The sequence below is a fragment of the Genypterus blacodes genome, unplaced genomic scaffold (assembly GCF_046128005.1).
Source record: "Genypterus blacodes isolate CSIRO-AG114 ecotype Tasmania unplaced genomic scaffold, CSIRO-AGI_Gbla_v1 ptg000029l_1, whole genome shotgun sequence".
Taxonomy (NCBI): domain Eukaryota; kingdom Metazoa; phylum Chordata; class Actinopteri; order Ophidiiformes; family Ophidiidae; genus Genypterus; species Genypterus blacodes.
The window spans coordinates 5298107-5319469 of record NW_027466842.1 but is presented as its reverse complement, the minus strand read 5'-3'; the positions used below and the strand labels follow the sequence as shown (position 1 = coordinate 5319469).

The 21363-nt window shown below is 46.1% G+C and overlaps 1 protein-coding gene across 2 annotated transcripts; it reads right to left on the bottom strand.

The window, feature by feature from the left end:
- Positions 1-50: 50 nt before the first annotated feature.
- On the bottom strand, positions 51-20795 carry LOC142993922 (5'-AMP-activated protein kinase subunit gamma-1-like). 2 transcript variants are annotated; one of them, XM_076144474.1, is made up of 16 exons: positions 20580-20795; positions 18972-19037; positions 17084-17339; positions 10080-10306; positions 8093-8144; positions 7230-7336; positions 6644-6725; positions 4236-4294; positions 4101-4146; positions 3966-4020; positions 3174-3300; positions 2780-2945; positions 2653-2690; positions 2408-2554; positions 2229-2322; positions 51-1352 (listed from the first exon to the last, which is right to left on the bottom strand). In XM_076144474.1, exons 1-16 carry the CDS (start codon positions 20661-20663, stop codon positions 1300-1302), a joined length of 1659 nt encoding a protein of 552 aa, XP_076000589.1. In that variant the 5' UTR covers positions 20664-20795; the 3' UTR covers positions 51-1299. The 2 variants fall into 2 exon arrangements, with proteins under 2 accessions (XP_076000589.1, XP_076000588.1); XM_076144473.1 differs by lacking the exons at positions 18972-19037; positions 20580-20795 and adding an exon at positions 18767-18890.
- Positions 20796-21363: the final 568 nt, after the last annotated feature.

Below are 21363 nucleotides of genomic sequence, written 5' to 3'. Positions count from 1 at the left end.
TATGTCCAATAACAACATAAACAAAGTAAAAAAAGAATAACAATACAGCGTTAAAGTACATTCAGTGTCCTTTTATTTCTCTGGAGCCAGAAAAATAGAAAAAGTCAAACTCAGAACATTCATACTGCTGAAGTGTAGTTTATCATGCTTGCACATTTACAGTACATGTTGATCTGATACAAAGTTTCGATCAACTAGACATATTGCCATGGTATATTTACAAAAATAATATTAAAACTGTGGTTTCTCTCAACACAATCTCCCGAAACACTCATAAAAATAAACCTTTCTCTGGCACGTTTCCCCCCTATTTACAGTCAGAAGGAGATGAGTCCTGTCAAAGCTACAGCGTTTACGGCTCCTGCATCACACACTAGTCTATGTATCTGTGTGTGTGTGTGTGTGAGAGAGTGTGTGTGTGTGTGTGACAGAGCAAAACAACCAGGACACTACTGAAAATAAATGGAAAAATAATTTTAATCGTCTTAAATGCTCTCGCTGGTCTTTTCGTGGGTCTACAAAATATGCATGGCTGTAAAATGAGTGAGAAGCTCCCATTCCTCCCATTCCTCACAGCTGCTAAGCAACCAGAACAAATGAAGAATTCAATGAATTTACCAGTAAACTTGGGTTTGAAAGGGTTGAAAGTGTTTAACTCATGAAATCAGATTAAATAAATGGCAATCATGTACCAGAGGACTTCAATATTATAGATTCTTATTTAACAGTTTAAAATTTACAAATCATTGCACTCATTTTGGCGACATCAAAGCACAGAGATTGCTTTACAGTGGTGGGGGGCAGAGCAAGCAAAAGGCACAGATAAACGTTAGGGCGTCCAGTCCTCCGTGTTGTCAGGAGACGCCACCAGGTATAGCTTCAGTCTGTGGGTCGTCAGCGGCGACGCTTGGGAGATCAATCAGGCATCACGACACAAAACAGCGGCGATGACAGAGCGGCACAATGCCAAACACAGAGGGGCCTATTTATTAGAATCTGTGTCAACTTCCCCCCAGTATGTGTGTGTTTGTGAGAGTGTATGTTTGTGCGTTTGTATAGACACAGCATACAGTAAGTGTGCACATCTGATCAGTGTTTAAAAACAAGAAAGAAAAAGTCTGGTTCTATTCTGCAAACCAATTGTCAGTGCTCCGCCTCACTAAACTGTCTAAGCTCTTTGGTTTCCTCTATAGTGCATCAGCTGCAGGTTTCTCTGGGGGAGCCCCTCCCTCAGCGCGGCTCGGCCTCCCGCTCCCTACCTCAGCCTTCAAACTCGGTCCCTCCCACCGCCTCTCGGGGTCAGACGATGCTTCCTCCCTCTCGCTCGGTCAGGCTCTCCTCCTTGCAGGCCTCTGGGGGAGAAGAACAGGGAGTGAGGACATGATGGTGTAGGGGCGGAGCGGATTTTTGAGGATCTTAAAGACCCAGAAATGAGCAAAACCGGGCAAGCGTGTTGTTATTTGCATCCGAGCACATTCACATGAACACAAACTAACTATAAGCTGCTACGGGCAAAATACAATTGCGATAAATAAGCCAATCAGAGCTCAGGTGACGTGCAAATCACCGGGGACGAGTTAGAGCACAGGCAGACCTCATGTTTGCTTTGGTTTGGAATGGAAGAGATGATGTCGTCTCAAAGCCAAAGTGGAAAATTAATTATTGATTATTCATTTTCTACAAATCCACATCCCTGTGTTTGCCTGCGCAGAGGAAGCAGCTATCTCTGGGGTTTGTAAGTTACTTTGTTAAATATGCAGATATGTGGGAGCTCAAGGTCAAAGAGGAGCTCATTACAATATTACACTCTCTTCAAGAGACGATGATGTCATACAGTTGAACAATGAAATCTCCAAATGTCCTCTGGTTCAAACTTTCTTCATTTAGTACATATTTTCCGACCTGGCTTTGAGTCTTGCCTCATCTCATCAATCCAAATCCCACTGAGTGTATACATTTGGTTTCTTGAGGTTCATGTTGCCCAATTACAAAAACAAAACAAAACACAGCTTGGAATCGCTGACTTAGGGGATTTGAGTGCAAATAGGCGTCAACACTGCGGCAAACACTGGCATCCTGCAGGGCAAACAGGTCGTAGGTGGTTTCCTACCTGGGATAAGGCAACTGGGGAGGGGTCAGGGTGTGGGGGGGGGGGAGCTCAGGGTCCAGCACTGAAGGGGGAGGTGTAGGGGGAGGGGTTGGGTCCTATCAATGCTGAGCGTCTATACCTGCTGGGCTGAGCACCAGAGCCTGGAGGATGTCTGACAGCGAGATGATGCCCTCGATGCTGGAGCGCTCGTCCACCACCACCAACCGATGCACCTGGGAGACAGGGAACAGACGGTCAGTCGCCACGGAGCTACGGGCTAACCTGTAACGTGCCTTTGCGTGTTTTTCCGACTCTCACTTCAGCTTTGACTATCCTGTCCACTATGGTCTCCATGGTTTCCATCTTGTGGCACTTCACCACTCCCTCAAAGTACTGCGAGCGATGTTTGAGAGCCTGGGTCACTGTGATGTCCAGGTTGTTGTACGTCTTCTCCGCAGCCAAGTTCTACGCGCAAACACAGAAATGGTATCAAGAACCGAAGCTTAGATTTGGCATATTGTCTCCATATGATGAGGGGGAAAGGTAGAATGTTTAAAACTTACTATAACATCAAACTTGGAGTAAATATCCACAACTTTGCCTGCCAGAGGACAACGAGAAAAGCTCCGTAAGTCAAACACATCTGCAACACTTAAGAGTTTACAGAGCGACCAGATGTTGCGGTCTTACCGGCCTCGTCCACCACAGGCAGGGCGGACACTCTTCTGTCCACAAAGATATTGAGGGCTTTGATGATGGGCGTGTCCGGGTGGATGAAAGCGATGTCGTGGTACGAGCCGATCCCCAGCTCGCCCAGGGTCTGCTTCATGAAGGCTGGCTTTGGCATTTCACACATCTGGGACACACACACAATCACACACACGTTCACAGCAAAGGCAAGAGAGTCTATCGATTCTCACAGAGAGCACTAGGGGGCAGCAAACCAATGAAAAAAGGGCAGGGAGGAGAAGCACGGTGAGGTTTCAGAGCAGAAGGTGAACTTGTAATCATCCATCACTGGAAATTCAAGAGATAATAAGACAAGAATGTGATTTAATAGAGCCAGAGTGACTGTTGCACTTACAAAGAGCTGAAGAAACTTGAGGACCCTCTTGTGTGTGAGAATATAAAGTGCGTTTCCTGTGACGGGGTCGATGACAGGCAGGCGGTGAATTTTGTTTTTGATGAGGGTGTAGACCGCATCGAATAAACTGTTAACAGAACAACACAGGTTAAACAGGACGACGACCATATATGGACGGAGTGAAAATCTACTCAAACAAGTACTGTAATTCGTTTAGTAGTTTAGTATGAAAACAGAAACAGTGATCAAGGAGCAAGGTGGGAGGGATGTGGAGGTTCTGGAGTCGCTTCTTTAGAACGTTATTCTACTGATTGAATCATCCTGGACAATGGAACAAAACTAAAGGGTTCAATTATGGCTGTGAGTTATCCGTCTTAAGATGTCAGGGAATATTAGCAGAAACTCATTTCTAGGCACTTTGCAAAGCTCCCTGGGAATTATAAGCGACAATTCTCTTTAAGCTTTGTCATCTCTGTTTACCAACAAAGCTTTAACCAGGAGCACTGTAGCAGAGTCAAACTTGTGGTTTAACCATCTTAGATACCAGTCAAGTTCACTCTGCTTTAAGCCTCCTCGCGCTGAGAGACCTGCAGTCAGCTTAGTGTTGCATTTCCCTCACGTCTGGGGAATTGAACGAGTCTGAGATAAAAATTAAACGGAGGGTTTCTAGGCCAAACAACTAAATTGAAAGTTGGCAGAGTTGCAGAAAATTAATGAGCTTTCTATATATCCAGACACCTTTGCACCACTTCCTCTCCCCACCTCACTGCTCTTTCCAGTCTGACAGCGTACCTTGCATCAGGTGATATGTTCACCAGCGGTTTAAACGTCGCTTGAAGGTAAACCTCTGCGTAGGAAAAAACAAAAGGTGATCAGTCGGTCAGATGTACTCGAGTGAGGACGTGACAGTCTGTAGGCCGCACTCACCTCTCCATGTCTCCAGTTTATGTTCCTCTAATTCATAGATCTGCACCTGGAACACAGCAAAAGATAATGAGTGGATTGAAGGAAGCCGAGCTGTGACTCAGCAGCAGGAGGGCGCTCTCCCTCGGGTGCACCTACCATGGGTGACTTGTAGTATCGGTGTAGTATGATGATGAAATCTGTGATGGTCAGCATTCCTGAAATGACAACAATCACCCAAATGCTGAATTCATGAATTTGACAACACACAGCCCAGCGCTTGAGGGCGTACAGATAAGAGTTTGCATGCAAACAAAGGCGTGGTTCAAACAACAAAACGCCGTCTCGCCTCGGCTTTATCCTCCAGCCGACCGCACATTTATAATTCAACAGATGCTCCCATGCAATAACTCTGAGGAAAAAGCAGCACTTCTCACTCAGTTCACCCGTGGGTCTGTTTCTGTGCACCGTGTTTGTTTATTTATTGTTTTTCCCTGCCACACAGTACCGCAAAGCCACCAGGCGGGGTCAGTAAAGAGCCAGAATGGCTGTGCTTAATAGTTTATGACAGATTTAATGGCTTCTGCTCAATATAGCATCGTGCTTCACTGGCCATGATCGGCTGCATTCACATACAGCGTCTCCTCTGCATCAGTTTAACAGTGATGCACCAACGCTTTACAGAGATTTTCCTTCAATTTCCTTCCATTAGAAAAGAAAACACTTTAAAAATCTGCTTTGCAATTCCAAATATAAACTAAAACAGAAATTGATTGAACAATATCAACTCCAAAGGGCATTAACGTTAAGGTGTTGGAGGCAGTGAACAGTGAACATAAGCACACACACACACACACACACACACACACACTTTAGTGCATATTTTACATTTAATTGACCATCTTATTGTAAGAGTCAAAGATGAACTAGATTCCATTTGAATACGATTGCATCACTGTTGTTAACTTTGTCCTTTCTCGGATGACATCATTGTTGTGCATGATGGCATCACCTTGTTAGTTTGATGACATCAATGTTGTTTATTTAAGGAGCTTTACAGCTGCGGTTTAGACTGGAACGTACGACCAACCAAACATCAAAACCACTGACGGGGGAAGTGAACAACACTGGCCGTCTCGTTACAGCGGCACCTGTCAAGATGTGCGACAGAGACAGCAAGTAAGCGGTCAGATCGTGAAGTTGATGTGATGAGCAACCGTAGTGATCTGAGCGATTTTGACAAGGGCCAGATTGTGATGGCTCGCCGGCTGGGTCAGAGCAACTCCAGAGCAGCAGCTATGGTGGAGTGTTCCCGGCATACGGCGGCCAGTACCTACCAGGAGTGGGCCAAGGAAGGACAACCGGCGAACCGGCGACACGGTCATAGGTACCCGAGGCTCATTGATGCTCGCGGGGAGCGAAGGCTGGCCCGTCTGCTCAGAGTCCATAGAAGAGCCAGTGTAGCAGAAATAGCTGAAAACATGAATGCTGGCTATGACAGACGGCTGTCAGAACACACAGTGCAGCGCAGCTTGATGCGTATGTGGCTGCGTAGCCCGAGTCCGGGACGGGTGCCCATACTGACCCCCGTCCACCGCAGAGAGCGCCACCTGTGGGCACACGAGTTTCAGAACTGGACCATGGAGCAGTGGACCAAGGTGGTCTGGTCTGATGAATCCCATTTTCTTTTACATCATGTGGACGGTCGGGTGTATGTGCGTCGTTTGCCCGTGGAAGAGATGGCGGCGGAATACACTATGGGAAGAAGGCAAGCCAGCGGAGGCAGCGTGATGATCTGGGCAATGTTCTGCTGGGAAACGTTGGGTCCTGCCGTTGACGTGGACGGTAGTTTGACAGATACCGCCTACCTAAAAATTGTTTCCAACCAAGTCCACCCCTTCATGGAAGTGATGTTCCCTGATGGCAGTGGCCTCTTCCAGCAGGAGAACGATCCCTGCCACACTGCAGATAACGTTCAGGAATGGTTTGAGGAACATGACGAAGAGTTCAAGGTGTTGCCTTGGCCTCAGAATTCCCCAGATCTCAATCCCATCCAGCATCTGTGGGATCTGCTGGAAAAACAACTCCGATCCACGCAGTCCCCACCTCGCAACTTGCAGGACTTAAAGGATCTGCTGCTAACGTCTTGGTGCAAGATCCCACAGGACACCTTCAGAGGTCTTGTGGAGTCGATGCCCCACCGGGTCAAAGCTGTTTTGGCGGCACGAGGGGGAGCTACGCTGTATTAGGGCAGGTGGTTTTAATGTCGCGGCTGATTTGACTTTGTAACATTGTTGTTTTCAAATTAAATACTTAAAAAAGGCTTAAACGCTGTCTGCAAAGCTCTTACCCAAGAGGTGACGCGTCTACGCTGAAGGTGCAACGACGTGAAACTACGCTTATGATTGAAGACCTTTAAGAGCAGGAGGTCCATGCTAGAAAAGGTCTTAGCAATTAAATGTTAAACCTGCAATGGAGGGAAAAAGTGCTTGGGTTCTTAACACAGGGTTAAAATATCTCCAAATCAAGACAAGAGACATTGCATTGTCTTTCAGACGAGTTCTTACCCACAAAGCTCTGCTTCTCCGTGTCCCATAATGGGGCTGCACGCACACCATTAGCCACCAAGGCAAAGAAGGCTTTCTTAACCTGGCAAACAGAAATGGGAAACAGAATGCAAATTGGATCAAACATTTAACAATTTTTTCCCCACCACACCATTAAAAGTAAGGAAACACTTTATATGACACACTGTGATGTGATCTCTTAAAACTGCTTCCTTTCCTTTCAGATAAGGGCGCTTACTCCTTGGCTTTAGTGGATTCTGTGGTTGAAAATCAACACATCAAAGAGCTCAGACTAACCCTGGATTACTCTTTAACAGCTTTATGACAATTTCACAAGCGCCTTGTAGAAAGCAGCCTGGGCTAAACGCTCCCGTTGGTCCTCACAGAACCTTGCTGCAGGTCTCCTCTGATTCTAAAGGAGAAATGTTCCACTGCAGACAAAACACTCTGGCCTTATCACTCACACAAAGGCTGGTGATTAAACGATGCGTCTGGGAGGACATGGCGATCTCGCACTACAATGTGTGTCGTGTGTGTGTGTGTGTGTGTGTGACATCGCCAATACACAAATAATGTAGAACCAAACCTGAAGCGCTGTGTCAAACACGACCAGCTTGGAGCTGGTGGGGACGATGTCGTAGCACTTGTGAGATTTCATAAAGCGCAGGTAAATATCACTCTCTGGTTCAGCAGCTGCAAGGAAACAGCGGGAGAAGTGGAATTTAGAGGAAGGAGAAATCTCACGGGGGAACAAACAAAGAGCTTTGAGAGGGTAAACAATAAATAACCATTATGCCTGCAGACCACTTAGGGCCACTTACTGCTCCACCTGGCTGACAATTAAACCAGTGTGCTGCAGGAGACCGAGCCTGTGTGTGTTCACGCTCAACCGCCACAAGCTGACCAACCAAAGCAAAACTTGTATGTTGACCGATTACTGACATGTGGAACTGATTAAGAAGTATTAAAAATGATAATCAATGAACCGTGCTATTGAAGTTTTCCTTTGAACAAAACAACTTCAAGACGTTTTGTTTGGCTTTAGTAGCTTGTGATGGGATTTAAAGACCTAATTCCTTAACTAATTCCTCAAGAACTCGAACGATAATCAATAAAACACAAATACCAATTCATAAGCTTTAATGGACATGATGAAATGTAGACGGGAGACCTTTAGAGTCATATTAATTAAATGCAACAAGCGGTTCCGCGGCGTTGCGCGTACATGTCGTCATTCGTAGAGATATTCAATATTGAAATAAGAAAAAATACGCTGTAATATTTAGGAAAGTCGTGGGTTGTGATGACGTAGCGGTGGAGCGTGAACCCCCCCGTTAATGACACAGTAACCGTGACATTTACCACCGTGACAGTCGTGATGCCCCGATATTGCGGAGTCACCTTTATGTAAACAACACGCAAAACAAAACAAACCTGTGGCTCACTCACCTTCATCGTCTAGTTCAAGTTTCTCCAGCATTCCTTCGAATGAACCGTACACCTGGGAGAGGAAGGGGAGAGTTTTAAGTTTGCGGTGAGACCCGCACCGTTAAACTTTGCTGTGAATTGTGAGTGAACCGGATGGATCCACTTTCCCCTGCGCGCACGGTGTGTGTGTGTATGTGTGTGTGTGTGGTGCGCAGAAGCCTCCAAACTACCCAAAACCGAGTGATGCGCCACCGGCTTTGGTTGGTTACATAAACGGCCCGTTTGTCCGCGACGAAGCACACTGATAACGTGACACAACCATGAGGGACTGAGGTTCTGCATTATTATTAGAACCGGGCACACACCCCCTTTTCAAAATAAGAGTGGAACAGTCCTGACCCATTTGCTGCAGTAGGGGGAAACCAATGCCCGCGCGAGCACATACACACGCACACACACATACACAGACTCAACGCGCCGCCACAGACGTGTGCGTAAAACCGTTTTATCTACGTGGATTAAATCTCACATCAACGACTCAAATCCTGCAACATGAAGCGCGAGGGGGGCGGAGGGGTGGCGCGTGCAGGAAGCCCCGCGTTCTATGGACGCGCCCCTCCATGCACAACAGGCAGGGTGCTTCACCATATTAGGATATCCCTTGTTGCCTAGCAGCATGAAGCTGGGGATGCCTTGTCACAGCCTCACTGTTGATTTCCTCAAACAGAACAAAGTCGATGACAAAGTTCCACAAAGGCAAAAGCCTTCCAGCACCGCAGCAGCAGCAACTAGGAAAATTGTTACTATTTTCATGGTGCGCATAGCATCCTCTGTGAAATTTGCTGTATCATGCTGAATGTTTTGCATACTGTTTTGTTGACCGATTTGCTCCCCTGGCCCCTAATTTGCAAGTATATTCGCCAAACAATCCACTGCAGCACTGCGCACTTCAATACATCAGCTCCTGGATGCCAAACAGTCCCCTGTGTCCCTCTGTAATGGTGACACAGCCATTCTCCAGCCAAGCAAGCTCTGCACTTTCATAAATCACCCACTGCTGCATCACACACACACACACACACACACACACACACACACACACACACACACACACACACACACACACACACACACACACACACACACACACACACACACACACACACACACACACACACACACACACACACACACACACACACACTCTAAAGTAATTGGTGTTTGGCAAAAACCACACCTGCAAATGATTATTTTGGGAGAATAAAGTGAGGACAACACGACGACAAGAGAGGAGAGAGGACACAGATGACGGAGAGATAGATAAGCACTGATCTTTATGACTCTTCGATTCAATCACGCAGCTCTGGGTAATACTATCAACACTATATAACGTCGGTAATGAAATATTGATTTACCATCTCGGGCTAGAATCCACAATCAGTCAACGCAGACAGTCCCAGACAGAAATTCAGACAATTACTCATCAGAATTTTACAGAACTTCAAGAGGCCTTGCCTCATTCGCCGCAGGACAGAGCGATATCAGATCGATTGCAGTGAATCTTAAACCAAACAAAACCTCAGAAGGAAAAGCTTGGGGACAAAAACAAGCAAACATCTATTCCCAGCTGGTTTCGCAATAACAATCTTTGGGCACACCCTTGATTCTGACTAATTCATATATATATATATATATCTATATATATATATCTATATATATATCTATATATATATATATCTATATATATATATATATATATATATATATCTATATATATCTATATATATATATATATATATATATCTATATATATATATATATATATATATATATATATATAGATATATATATATACACACACACTGTACATAGGGTGTTACTTTGCCCCAGGACAGCTCAGTCAATACGTTTTGATGTAAGGTCTCTCTGTTCTGTATACAAGAACATACAAAACATATATACACAAATACAATCTTAAAATGAGTGAGAATCTTAAAGTGCGACTCACTTGTGGTGAGGTAGAGTAAGACGGCACAGGGCTGGATGAGGGGATGGGGGGTTTAGCTGGAAGGTGGAGACGCTGCCCTGTGTCCGGAGGAGAGGAGATGGAACGGGAGCGGGAGAAAGTAGACTGCAGGTGTTCCGGGCTGGGGCTGCTCTGCTGGGCCTCCTGCGTGAACACGGGCTGGCTGGATGTCTGGGTCGGGGTGGTGGGCATGGACACGAGTCCGGAGGCTGTGGAAGAAATGAAAGGCCGTTATCTCTCCTTTGTCGGTGCGTGACGCTGAATCGAGGTGTGGATTGCCAGTTTTGTTGATTGGCTACGCTGAAGCGCGACACTGTGACTGCTGCAGATAGGATCGAGGCTGTAACAGAGAAGGAATGCATATCTGATCCATGGACTCAGAGCCAACGTTGATCCAAGAGATAGAGCCACAGCACGGTCTCAGCCACAACACTGGCTGTGTTAATGTTACCTGCTGAAAGATGCTGATTCTGGGGGTGATGGAATATTTCACCCCAATCCAAAACGGGGGCGGGTCCTGTGCTATCAAGACGGTTATTTCATGTTGCATTCTACAGGTTGTTAAAGGCGAGCGTGACTCACTTATGTGCAGGTGGGGAAGACAAAACAGCATTTGTGTAATATGGCTCGAGCTGGACTGTTTCCTTCTGTCGTCCCTCAAAAGAGTAAGATACCCGACTTTCTACTGAAAACCCTTTGTCTTAAAAGAAACCCTTCGTCATCACTTTCACATCGAAGTGGTATCAAAATACTTTATGAACCTCCTGCTGCTCTATGGACCTGCAAGTTTGCTTTGTGGCACTTACTCTCGATGATTCTCCTTGCTTGCAATGGACCTCACTTTTGACAGTGAATACATGTAAACGTAAAGCCTAGGGAGTTCATAAAGAATAGATCCAGCTGTCTGCTAACAGTGTCAGGCTGAGGCCATCTGCCACATGACAGCCCTCACATGCTCTGCAGCGTCAGGCGTCACCATCTGACACAGGCCGACATGCGACCCGGCTCCACCGCGCTGACATATTTCTGAGGCCGGACAATGACTGACACGGATGATATGTGCCATGTGTTTCACACCTCCAGCCTTCCACCGCCGGACTTCCAGCTCGTTGGAAGTTGGCAGCTGCAGTGTGACTGTCCATTCATAATGTGGGACAAAATAGTCAGGCCAATCCAAGAGCATGCAAATATGGCACACGTGAGCTGGACCACATGCAGGAATCAGTCTCGGATCACGGAAAAACCATGAACAACCTCAGACCTTCATGTATTTAAGTATGGCAGCAGATGATACAGTGATCTACGGATTATCTTTCATTGCTCCTTTTTTCCTTCTCCAGTATATTCACGGAAATCGTCGTAATATTCCTTGGCCCGTACCTGTGCACTCCACACTATCTCCTGACATTTAGTTGGCATGTTCCAGCCCTCTTTGGTGCGCCTCGCTTCTGCCGCCGCGTTGCCGTCTTATTATAGCCTCGCTGTTGTGGCACATTCCACAGGAGGAGATAACGGCGCTGCCGGGAGAGCGCTCTGCTCCGGGCCTGGCAAACTGGTGCAAGGCCACACGTCACCCAGAAACAGGAGATGTTAACGCCTCGTTTTTAAAGTCTGCCATGCTTAATTTATCAATGTCCAAAACCACCCTCGCACAAACTACTCTGTATACAATGAATCCAGCTGAAATAACATAAAGTGCGAAACACTTGTGCCGCCTCACTGCAGGGAGCTGGCATCTGCACTGTGCATTGATTTATAGCAGGCTGCAGAGCGCAAACTCACCACTGCAGCCTGCACCGCTGAAGGAAACCTGCCTGTCCTTGAGCACTGCTACAGTTTCATTCCCCACGCCATCGAGGTTAACGATTTCATCAGTGTTTGTCCGCAGGATGTTTCAGAATGTGACGTGTGGATTGCGGTGACATCTAGCAGATAGATGAGACTTCAAGGAAGATAAATATGCCCTTTTAATTTGGCATTTGATGATAGATTTGCCTTACTTCCAGTCTTAGTTCAGCTGTAGTGCGTTGGATTATATTCTGTACTTGGGGAGGGGTCACGTTCACTGCGTCACTGTGTATCATCAAAGAGTTCTAGAAATACGCAGCAGCAACAACAAGTCAGCTAGTAAGATGATGCAGTAAAAATGGTTTAAACATATTTTCCAACAGTTCTGGATGAATATCGATAAGACGGTGGACACAATTCCAGTGGACATTAAACCTTTTTGTTGTTGTTTCAATGCTGGTCTAGCAGGGACAGATGGATTTGATTCTGAATTGAACATCTAATACGATAGCTCTGCAGTAAATGCTACCTGTGATCAAAATTGCAAAGTCAATATAGCCGAGAATGTTACAGAGAGTTCCTCACACAAACACGAAAAGCTTTGTAAACTTGTCGGGCTCTTGTCTTGCCTTACACTAAATGTAATGAAATGGCAACACCGTATACGTTTCCTGTCTCTTCTCTTCCAGTGTAATGCAACGCCATGTTAACGCCATAAAAGCAGATCTTCTGGCGTCTGGCAGCCCCCTGGCGAGTCGGCGGGGTGTCCGACTGATAACTGAGATGACTCTGGGAGCAACTCGAGCTCGGTTGGGTGACGTGGCAGCGTCAGCGAGGCCGCCAAAGGCCCATTGAGCTGCTATCAGTGGTTCAGCCGTGATGAATTGCGACGGTGAAAGGCTGTGCTTGTATTTGTATATGTGCACTGGTTACAGCTGGGTGGTATGACCTAGAGTGAACCCATTTAGCAACGAGAGCTAAGAGAACAGAGCAGTTTGCTTGGTAGACTTCATGTGAAATTACATTTTTTCAGGCACTCCAATAAAATGAAGGGTTCAGCTACTCACATGTGTGCAAACTGCCTCCTGGTAGAGTTTAAACCTGAAAAACTGTCGCTGAAAGGCAGACATGCTCCCTCTAATTGGCAACTATACCTGGGTTTCTCACATGGATGGCAGCTTATTACAGGCTGCAGTGAGCATTACAGTCACGGCCTGAGTGCAGAGGCTCACAGGATCACAGGACCCGCTGCATGTTTAGGCGTCAGCACATCGCACGCCGGACCTTTGTGATAAAGCCTTGCATCCGACGCAGCCACATACGGGCTTCCATCCACCGTGGCAGGACCCTGCTCCTCGCCGCTACTCAGCCCGGGGTCAGCCCCGGCTCTAAATCAGGAGCTGTGAAGTTTGTGATGAAGTGCCACTTGAGGGGCCTCAAAGTGCAGCCCAGTGCCTCACTCGCCAAACATTCAGCTGGAACATTGCTGGGCTCACTGCAGTAAATCCAAAAATATGTACTCGCATCTTTACAACTTCCTCATCAGTTTGACCTGAAGTGCTTCCTGTCTATTTTAATAAAGTTGGATGTTTTCAAAATAGAGCAGCTACTCCAAAGGGACTCAAGTCAAATGGCGTTATTTCTGTCCCACATTAAAACAACACTAAATCAAGCAGCGCGGCTATAAATGACGTCCAAATTAACAGTCGCATGACAAAATCAAATGGAATGAGCATATATTATTATATTTAAGAAGTCTAACACACGTAACACCGTGCATGTATGTGCAGCAGTGCATCTGCCGTATGAATTTAGCAGAATAGTGACAGCTCGTCACACACAGCACCCCCGCTCTGGCCTGTATGCTCTCCAGTGTGTATGGATACATTACATAACATTTTTGGAAACTTGAGACGGACCACATAACCTGCATTTAAATAAAATGGGGGACCTGAAGCCACAAGCCACAACATTCAGCGCCCAGGAATATTTAATTATAGAAAGAGATGTAGGCTGAGAGCAGATTTATGTCAATTATGGAATACTTTATAGGGAACTATACTTCACTGTATGAACACAGAGAAACAGGAGCTCTGACTCAAAGATCTCTGGGTTTCTTGAGGAGCAGCTAATAAAGGAGATAATACAAAACAATAAAAAGGAGACATAGATGAAGTGCTCAGGACGTTACCGGGTAGACATGACGTCTCAGACTGATGCCTCACTCCTAGCCCATCCTGCTCCTTGCGTTTCTTGCTCCTTCTCAGGCTGCCAAACCTCTTCATGGAACACAGCGGGTTGTAGGTGCAAAACTAAATGCAACCATGACCGTCAGCATCACACGGGCACAGCCATGGCTTCAGGCAGTCCAGACTGAGTTACTCCAGATGATTAGAGTGGAGTTGGAGTAATAGAAAAGTGAATTTGTACAAGTTGGAAAGTAGATCCAACTCGATGCAATCCCACAGAGAGTGAAAGCTGTTAAGTCTGACCTGGTAAAAAAAAACAAAAAAAGGCCCTGTTGTTTAAATTAGGAGATGTCCTTTAGACTTCAAGGAAATGTTATTCAGCTTATTCCAGAAAGTTGTGCTCCGTTCATTGAGAGGATTCTTTTTTGGAAGCCAGCAGCATGACTAAGGAACAAAAATAGTAATGGGAGCAAGTCACCAGCACATCCAGCCAACTTTGCATATCCAGGCAAAACAGTCCGGCAGAGCCACGGAGCCTAGAGCCAGCAGGAAGCAGCGCTCAATGTCCGTGTCAGATCATACTGTGTGGCCAGAGAGACGAAAGATTCCACGCGACAGCCGAGAAAGATCCCTCTCACAAGTGATGCAAACAACAACTAGTACCACAGCGCCTCCTCCTCCCCCCTCCTCCTCCTCTCTGTAGTGTCAGCGCTGTAAATCGTCAGGTGCAGCAGAGTGGGCGGCGACTCTTCAAAGATGGCATGCGTGTCAGCCGCTGTGACTCTGAAGCAAACGCCACCGATTGGCCCGCGTCCCAACGTCTCCCCCAACCCCCCTCTCTCCTACCCTCCCTCCTTCCTCCTCCCACTAGAGTAAATTCAGCACAGGCACATCTGTCTCACTCCGTCTTCACACAATGACACAGCGCGATTCCTTAATGTCTGTGCGTCTCAATCTCCTCAAATCAATCACAGAGGAAGAAAATAGAGGTTGTGTCTTAAGAACTGCAGCACGGCCCGCTTGTGCAGTCATTTGTCTGCAACTTTAGGGGGGGGGGCTGACCTTTAAGAGTGCTGCAGCCCCCCCCCCCCGTGAGACGCCAACATCCCATGTTCTGTCAGCTGATCAGAAAGCTCCCATTCAGTCCTGCTGGCTCTCCGTTCCCTTTACAGATGGCCTGCTCAGTGTTTACGGTTCACATTCGCGGCTGCCATGGCAGTGCAGAGCTCCATTATGTTACGCAACTGTTCCAGTTAGTCTGGGGGGCCAATGACTGGAATATGAAGTAAGGGATTGAGGCGTCTACAATGAGGCCAGTCACATCTTATTTTCGCCTGTAATACGCTTTTCATTGTTATTGTAGAAATTTGGGGATTTCTACGTAAGCCTTAAACGCCCCTCCGCGAAAATCCATCCAGGCCTTGTAAGGATTTCACTTAGTGGATTTCAGAAGATCCTGCCCAGTTTCTGTATTTACTGACAACACAAAATAGCAATGGAGGGGAGAAACATGGAGGTAGTGGGGGGGAGAGAGAGAGAGAGAGAGAGAGAGGGGGGTGGACAGTGTGAGCTTCTTGCAGGCCGGTCATTTCCAGATAAGGCTATGAGAGCGCTCCGGTTGTCTCCAGCAGTGAGGAGACTGACAATGTCCAGGCGATTGGGAGAAACACCCATTTAAAGCAGCCAGCCACGAGGAGGCATTCTGATCATATTTATAGCAAATATGGATCAAAGAGAACGCAGCCTCACGTTGAGTAAGATGGAACTGGCGCTGCATAGGGGTTGCATGCTGTTATAATTTCAAAAACTAATAACGAAGAGGTGATAAGTATGTGAACTTCTAAGGGGAAAAATGTCCTCCATGCACTTGCAGGACTCGAGTCCAGGCTCTCAGCACCCCCTTGTGGCCGGCAGTGGTAACGATGTAAAAAAGAAAAGACTCAAAAGAAAAGCCTGTGTTCCCTCCAGTGAAGCCACCCTTTGATATATTCATAGAAACTAGCTTGGCATGAGCACCCCGTTGCGGTTGGTGTGTTTTTCGGTGCGTTTCAGCTTTGGGTTCCATCAATAACGATCTCCGGGGGGGGAGCCTAGCACGTTGACTTTTGAGGTCTGGCGCGAGCGAGACTGTTCCACCGGCTACTGCCAACCTGACCCTCAGCGAGGAAACAGAGAAGAATGGTTGTGTGTGCCAGCCAAGTAGTATGAGTCATTTCTCTGCTGTTTGATGCAGGCTGCCAGTAGGACTGTTTCCACGCAAAACAGGCTGATTATTGTTTGGTAATAACGCGCCGTCCAGATACATGGAGACAGAGAGGCGGGATCCTGCCTGCTAGGTTCTGGTCCTTCATAAACCCAGGCCTTGTTCTGAAAAATACATTTTCATTAGACGTGATTAGTCCGTCTGGTTTCCGCTCATTTCCTCGCGCGTATCTCTATTACTATTTTGTTATGGTCCGAGCGATAATACGGTTTTATGGCACTGTGGCGAACGTGTTATGACTGCACTCCTACCTCTGACAAACCAAAACACTAACTCAAGCTGACAAAATGGCCTTGAGGCTCCGAGCCTGAAACGACGAGCACGACAATCTTCTCTTTTTTTATGAAAATCAACTAAGCCAAACATTTCCTCTTCTTAGACGCAGGCGGTGACATGAACAAGCACACAGGCGATAATGATGGGACATCCATCTACACTGGAGCCGTACGAGTGTGTTGTGGTTGCGTTGTGAGTCGAGCGTCGCAAAACAACGCGGGGATTCTACTTCCCCGTTGAGACGGCAGTGTAAAAAGTCATGCATGACCGAGAAAATGTTGACGCTTCAGTTCTATGGCAGGGCCGGACCACACTTCCTGCTTCTTGCATGTGGCTGAAACCAGGTCTCATTTCCTTCACAATCATATCTTAATAGAATTGCACAATTGTTTATATGGGCAATAGGTTTCCAACATCAGCATAAGTGGAGTACTCATGTTAAGGTTCAAGGTGTGTGTCATGCCACTCACCTTTCCTGGTCCTGGAGAAGATTTTGATGTTGGTAGGTAAGGAGTTGGAGGACGAGCGGAAGAGACCACCGAAGCTGAGCCTGTGGGGGGATTTGGGTGAGGAGGACTGCAGGGGGGGGTAGGGGAAGATGGTTTTGGGTGAACCCGAGGCCGTCTTCGATTGCACCGGGTCAGAGAGGGGACCGGGGGTCACGGGGGCGCTGGCGGGGCTCTTGGCGAACACGGACGGGCTGGCCGATCGGACACGGCGCTCCAACTGAGAGGGGGGAATAAAATATGTGTTAATGCCCGTTTCATGTACAGTGCGTTCCCATAGCAATACATGAGACGCTGAAGGCACACTGGAAAATATGCAGCCATGGTCAGCAAACAGACACATTTATTATGAAATGATCTGACACTGATTACACGTTTTTATTGGACCTTGACTTCTTCTTTTCTCACAGTTCACGTTCAACACATTTGATCAACTTTATGGCACTTCATAAAAACAATTGCAGTGCTACTGATGCCAGTTTGTAGCATGTTACGATAGGACAAAGCCTCCATGATCCAAGGGATGAAAGGAACAGACACAAACAGGGAGAAGGCCTCTGTGCTTGTGTGTGTAATTCCCCCATTCCTTCCTCCACCTCCAGCGTGACTTTTGCCTGGTTGCTCTTCAGATCTTTCATTGATTAGAAAGCTGCAGCTCAGAGTCACCTGACGCCACATGAGTCGTGTGTTTATATTCTTTCACAAGCACTCCCACACCCGCCCAGCCATCACACAGGGAGACATGATGAACCCCATTTGCCTCCTACCAGGATTTCTTCAGACACTGCGTCAGGTGCATCGGCACTCTGGTTAAACATTACCGACAATATTACTTTATTATGACTGGAACTGTGTTGATAAGTCTGTGTTCGCAGGGTCACAATGGTGTAAACACACTGAGAAATCCCTCTTTTTTTTGGGCTGAGCAGACGCCAAAACAAAACACAGACTAGAGACACGGATCACTTCCTCCCACCAACCAGCCGCAGCAGATCTTGTCGCCATTCGAGTGAAAGTATCAGAATGTACGAGGATCTGGTTTGTGCAGAGGTGGCGTTTACATAAAACACAGCGCAATGTAACAAGAGTGTTTTGGTAACAACATTTAATAACCACTCTGGAGCAAACGGATAAGCCGCATAAAGAAGCTTAACTGGCTCGACAGAGAGGAGACGACAGGCACAGCTGCTACACGTTCTTGTTGCAAATCAAAAATCACAAAGAAAGTTTTGTCTGGCCTCTTTGACAGATTGTTTGGAGATGGTATTTGCATAGAGCTCCACATGCTCCACAGGCACATTTCTCTTTGAGCCAATCCAGTCTCAAATCTGAGTGATTGAGTGAGTGAGCACACCCATCTCCTCTGTTTGCCAACAACAACCTCTCGTACTCATTGTGCAAGAGCTTGTGAAAGGCAGAGTGAACCAGAGAGAGAGAAAGAGAGAGAGAGGGAAAGAGAGAGGGGAAGGCATCTGCCCTTCAAAAAGGCACGACCCAAGCAAATTCCAACTCCGATGCGCCGAAATGTGCATTCTCTGCCGAGGAGAGTTCAAGATTTGTTTTCTAGGATTTAACTAGTGCAGACAGGACAGTAAGGAAGTAGGATGTTGTATTTGACAAAAATCAATTTCCTGCATTTGATCGTACCGTGCTTGTGGGCGTCTTGTTACTGTAAACCAGGGAGGATTGGCAGAGTGGGAGAGATAGCCTGCTGTAATACGTTTGCTCTCCCAAATCCATGTCACAACGTGTCCAAGAACCAACCGGTGCCAAATAAACAAATAGAAAATAAAGAAAACAAACAACTGGCATAAAAATGGGGAGAAAGATAACTCATAAAATATTTTTTTACCGTCTGTGAGCCTCTTTTGATTGAGGCGTCCGTCTCCACTTGGGGGGACTTGAACGCGCTGAAGTCCTGCATGGAGGATAGAACAAAGCAGAGTTTTAAGATTAGGGCTCAACATCCAGCAAAAACAAAATGGCATGTCATAACACGTAACATGCCTCCTACGGGCGTGATGAAGGCCTCATTCAGAGCCATTTGCATGCTAAATGAATACCAAGGTGCTTTGAGAAAGAAAAAAAAAACAGACAAGGCACAAGCTCAAGTTCAAAAACAGGAAAAGGAGAAATATTTGTCTCCGCCGCTGCTCTTTGTCTCTCAACATTCCAGTCTAAAAGGAGACAGACATGTTTAATAATGACAACACCTGCCACGCTCGAGCCAAAGCAAACACCAGGCTTTTACATTTCCCTCTAGCAGGTAGATGATGCATCACACAAACACACACACACACACACACACACACACATTGAAGAGCATTGAGGACCATGCAAACCAGTAGATATTACGGTTTCCCACAAGCTTGGAAATTTGCTGGCGGTGAAGCTTTGAAACCTGACGCTCGAGGGTGTGCAGGTTTCAAAGTATGTACACTAACATGGGAGTGTTCACATGTTAAGATGCAGTCTAAACAAATCAACAACAACCTTAACATCCGGTAACAATTGACTGTTTCGTATCATTGAAAACTGAACAGATCTGAATTTTAGGATGTATTTTGTGGCGAAAAGAAGAACACACTGAGCTATAATTACATGGTGTTCTCTTGGTACAAAACGGCTTTAATCAAATGTTTTTAGCTAGAATTGTGCCCGAATGGACAGTATTTGGGGTCAGGCGAGTGTAATTTGGTGCTGGATGGAAAGAAATGCTGAATCCTGGACACAAACACTGCAGATTGGTCAATAGAGGGAGTTGTGACAGGGGGCTCACGCAGCTGCGGAAATGAAATAAACAATCAAAGGCTCTGGGCACAGTGACGGGATGGATCATGACTCAGTGGTTTGGAGCAGGTCGCTCTGTCTGGGAAACGTTTTGGCTCCGTTTATTGTCACTTTTGTCAAGATGAACATATTTGTGGCAATGAGACAAATAGAAAAATGAATTGCTAGTTGAGCAGTTGACAGTGAGTCACCGAGGGCGGAACATTTCACCCAAGACCTTTTCAAAACAAAACATTACAAGCGATTCTGCACATAAGAAAGACATTCCTTAAACGCTGAGAAACATTTAGTACGTTATGTTCGATATTCAATGAGCAAAATGGCAGAGGATGCAGTACTACGTGTTGATATTACATTTAAACACAACTTCGGCTTTGATAAACGTTTAAAACGTTTGAAAAGTAGCTTAAGAATATGTTGAATAGTCTTCTTGTTGTTAACCGATGAGTCTTTCCAATCATGCACGCGCATCTCTTTTATTACGTCAGGATCAGCGAGGAAGATGCGACAACATGGCTAACAACTAAATATGGCGAGGGTTTGAGAGTTTGCAGCCTGTTCGCAAGAAAGTGTAAACACGTGTGGACAACAACGCGCCCGAGTTAGTTAGTGCTTCTCAGAAACAAGCTAGAAAACACAGCAAGCACGAGCAGATACTTCACCGACTCACGGGCATGTTTATCCGCAGACTTCTCCTTTTCTTCGCTGTTTTATTGGAGCTCTCGTCGCTAGATTCCATCACCGTGCTTCCCATGTTCTTCTTCCCCCCAAATTAAAGAGAACAAGACGTGTTTTATAGCGCAGCAGCTCTCGACCTGCAGCTCCGTTCGCTTCAGCTGAAGATCCACCAGGAAGTGGGTTGGGCTGTCACACGGGCTCGGCACGCCGCTCTCATATCCACAGTGTTTACAGGTGTCACGCTGCAGTTTGATGACCCGGCAAATGTGTGCCCCGCCGATTTGGATGCCCCTATACCGCCTGAAAAGAAAACATTTTAAAACAATTATTTGTTTCATGTTAAATGATTCCTCTATCAAATGGACTGTAGATGTTTACACAATCAAAATAAAGAAACTAGCATGTTTAGCATGTTTGGGTGCCATTGTACATAATTGTATTACATATCATAGTTTAAACATAAGAATGATTATCTTGGGTAGTGAGAACATGTTATCATCACCTCTGTTTGATTTCTTGTTGTAGTTTTATACAGTATTGGCCCAATTGTGTTTGACTCTATTTTAATTTACGAGTGCTTCTTTTTCGTGCCTTATTTAAGTATTTATTCATTGACTTACTTGTATATTTATTGATATGTCTAATGCTCTTCCAATAATAGGGCTTCTGAGGTTTGTAATATACTGAAACATCTTAGGTATCGCACCAGATGAAAATAGCCCTACAACAGCTGCTTTAAACAAAAAGTTGTTTCACATGGAAATGTTGTGCAATGA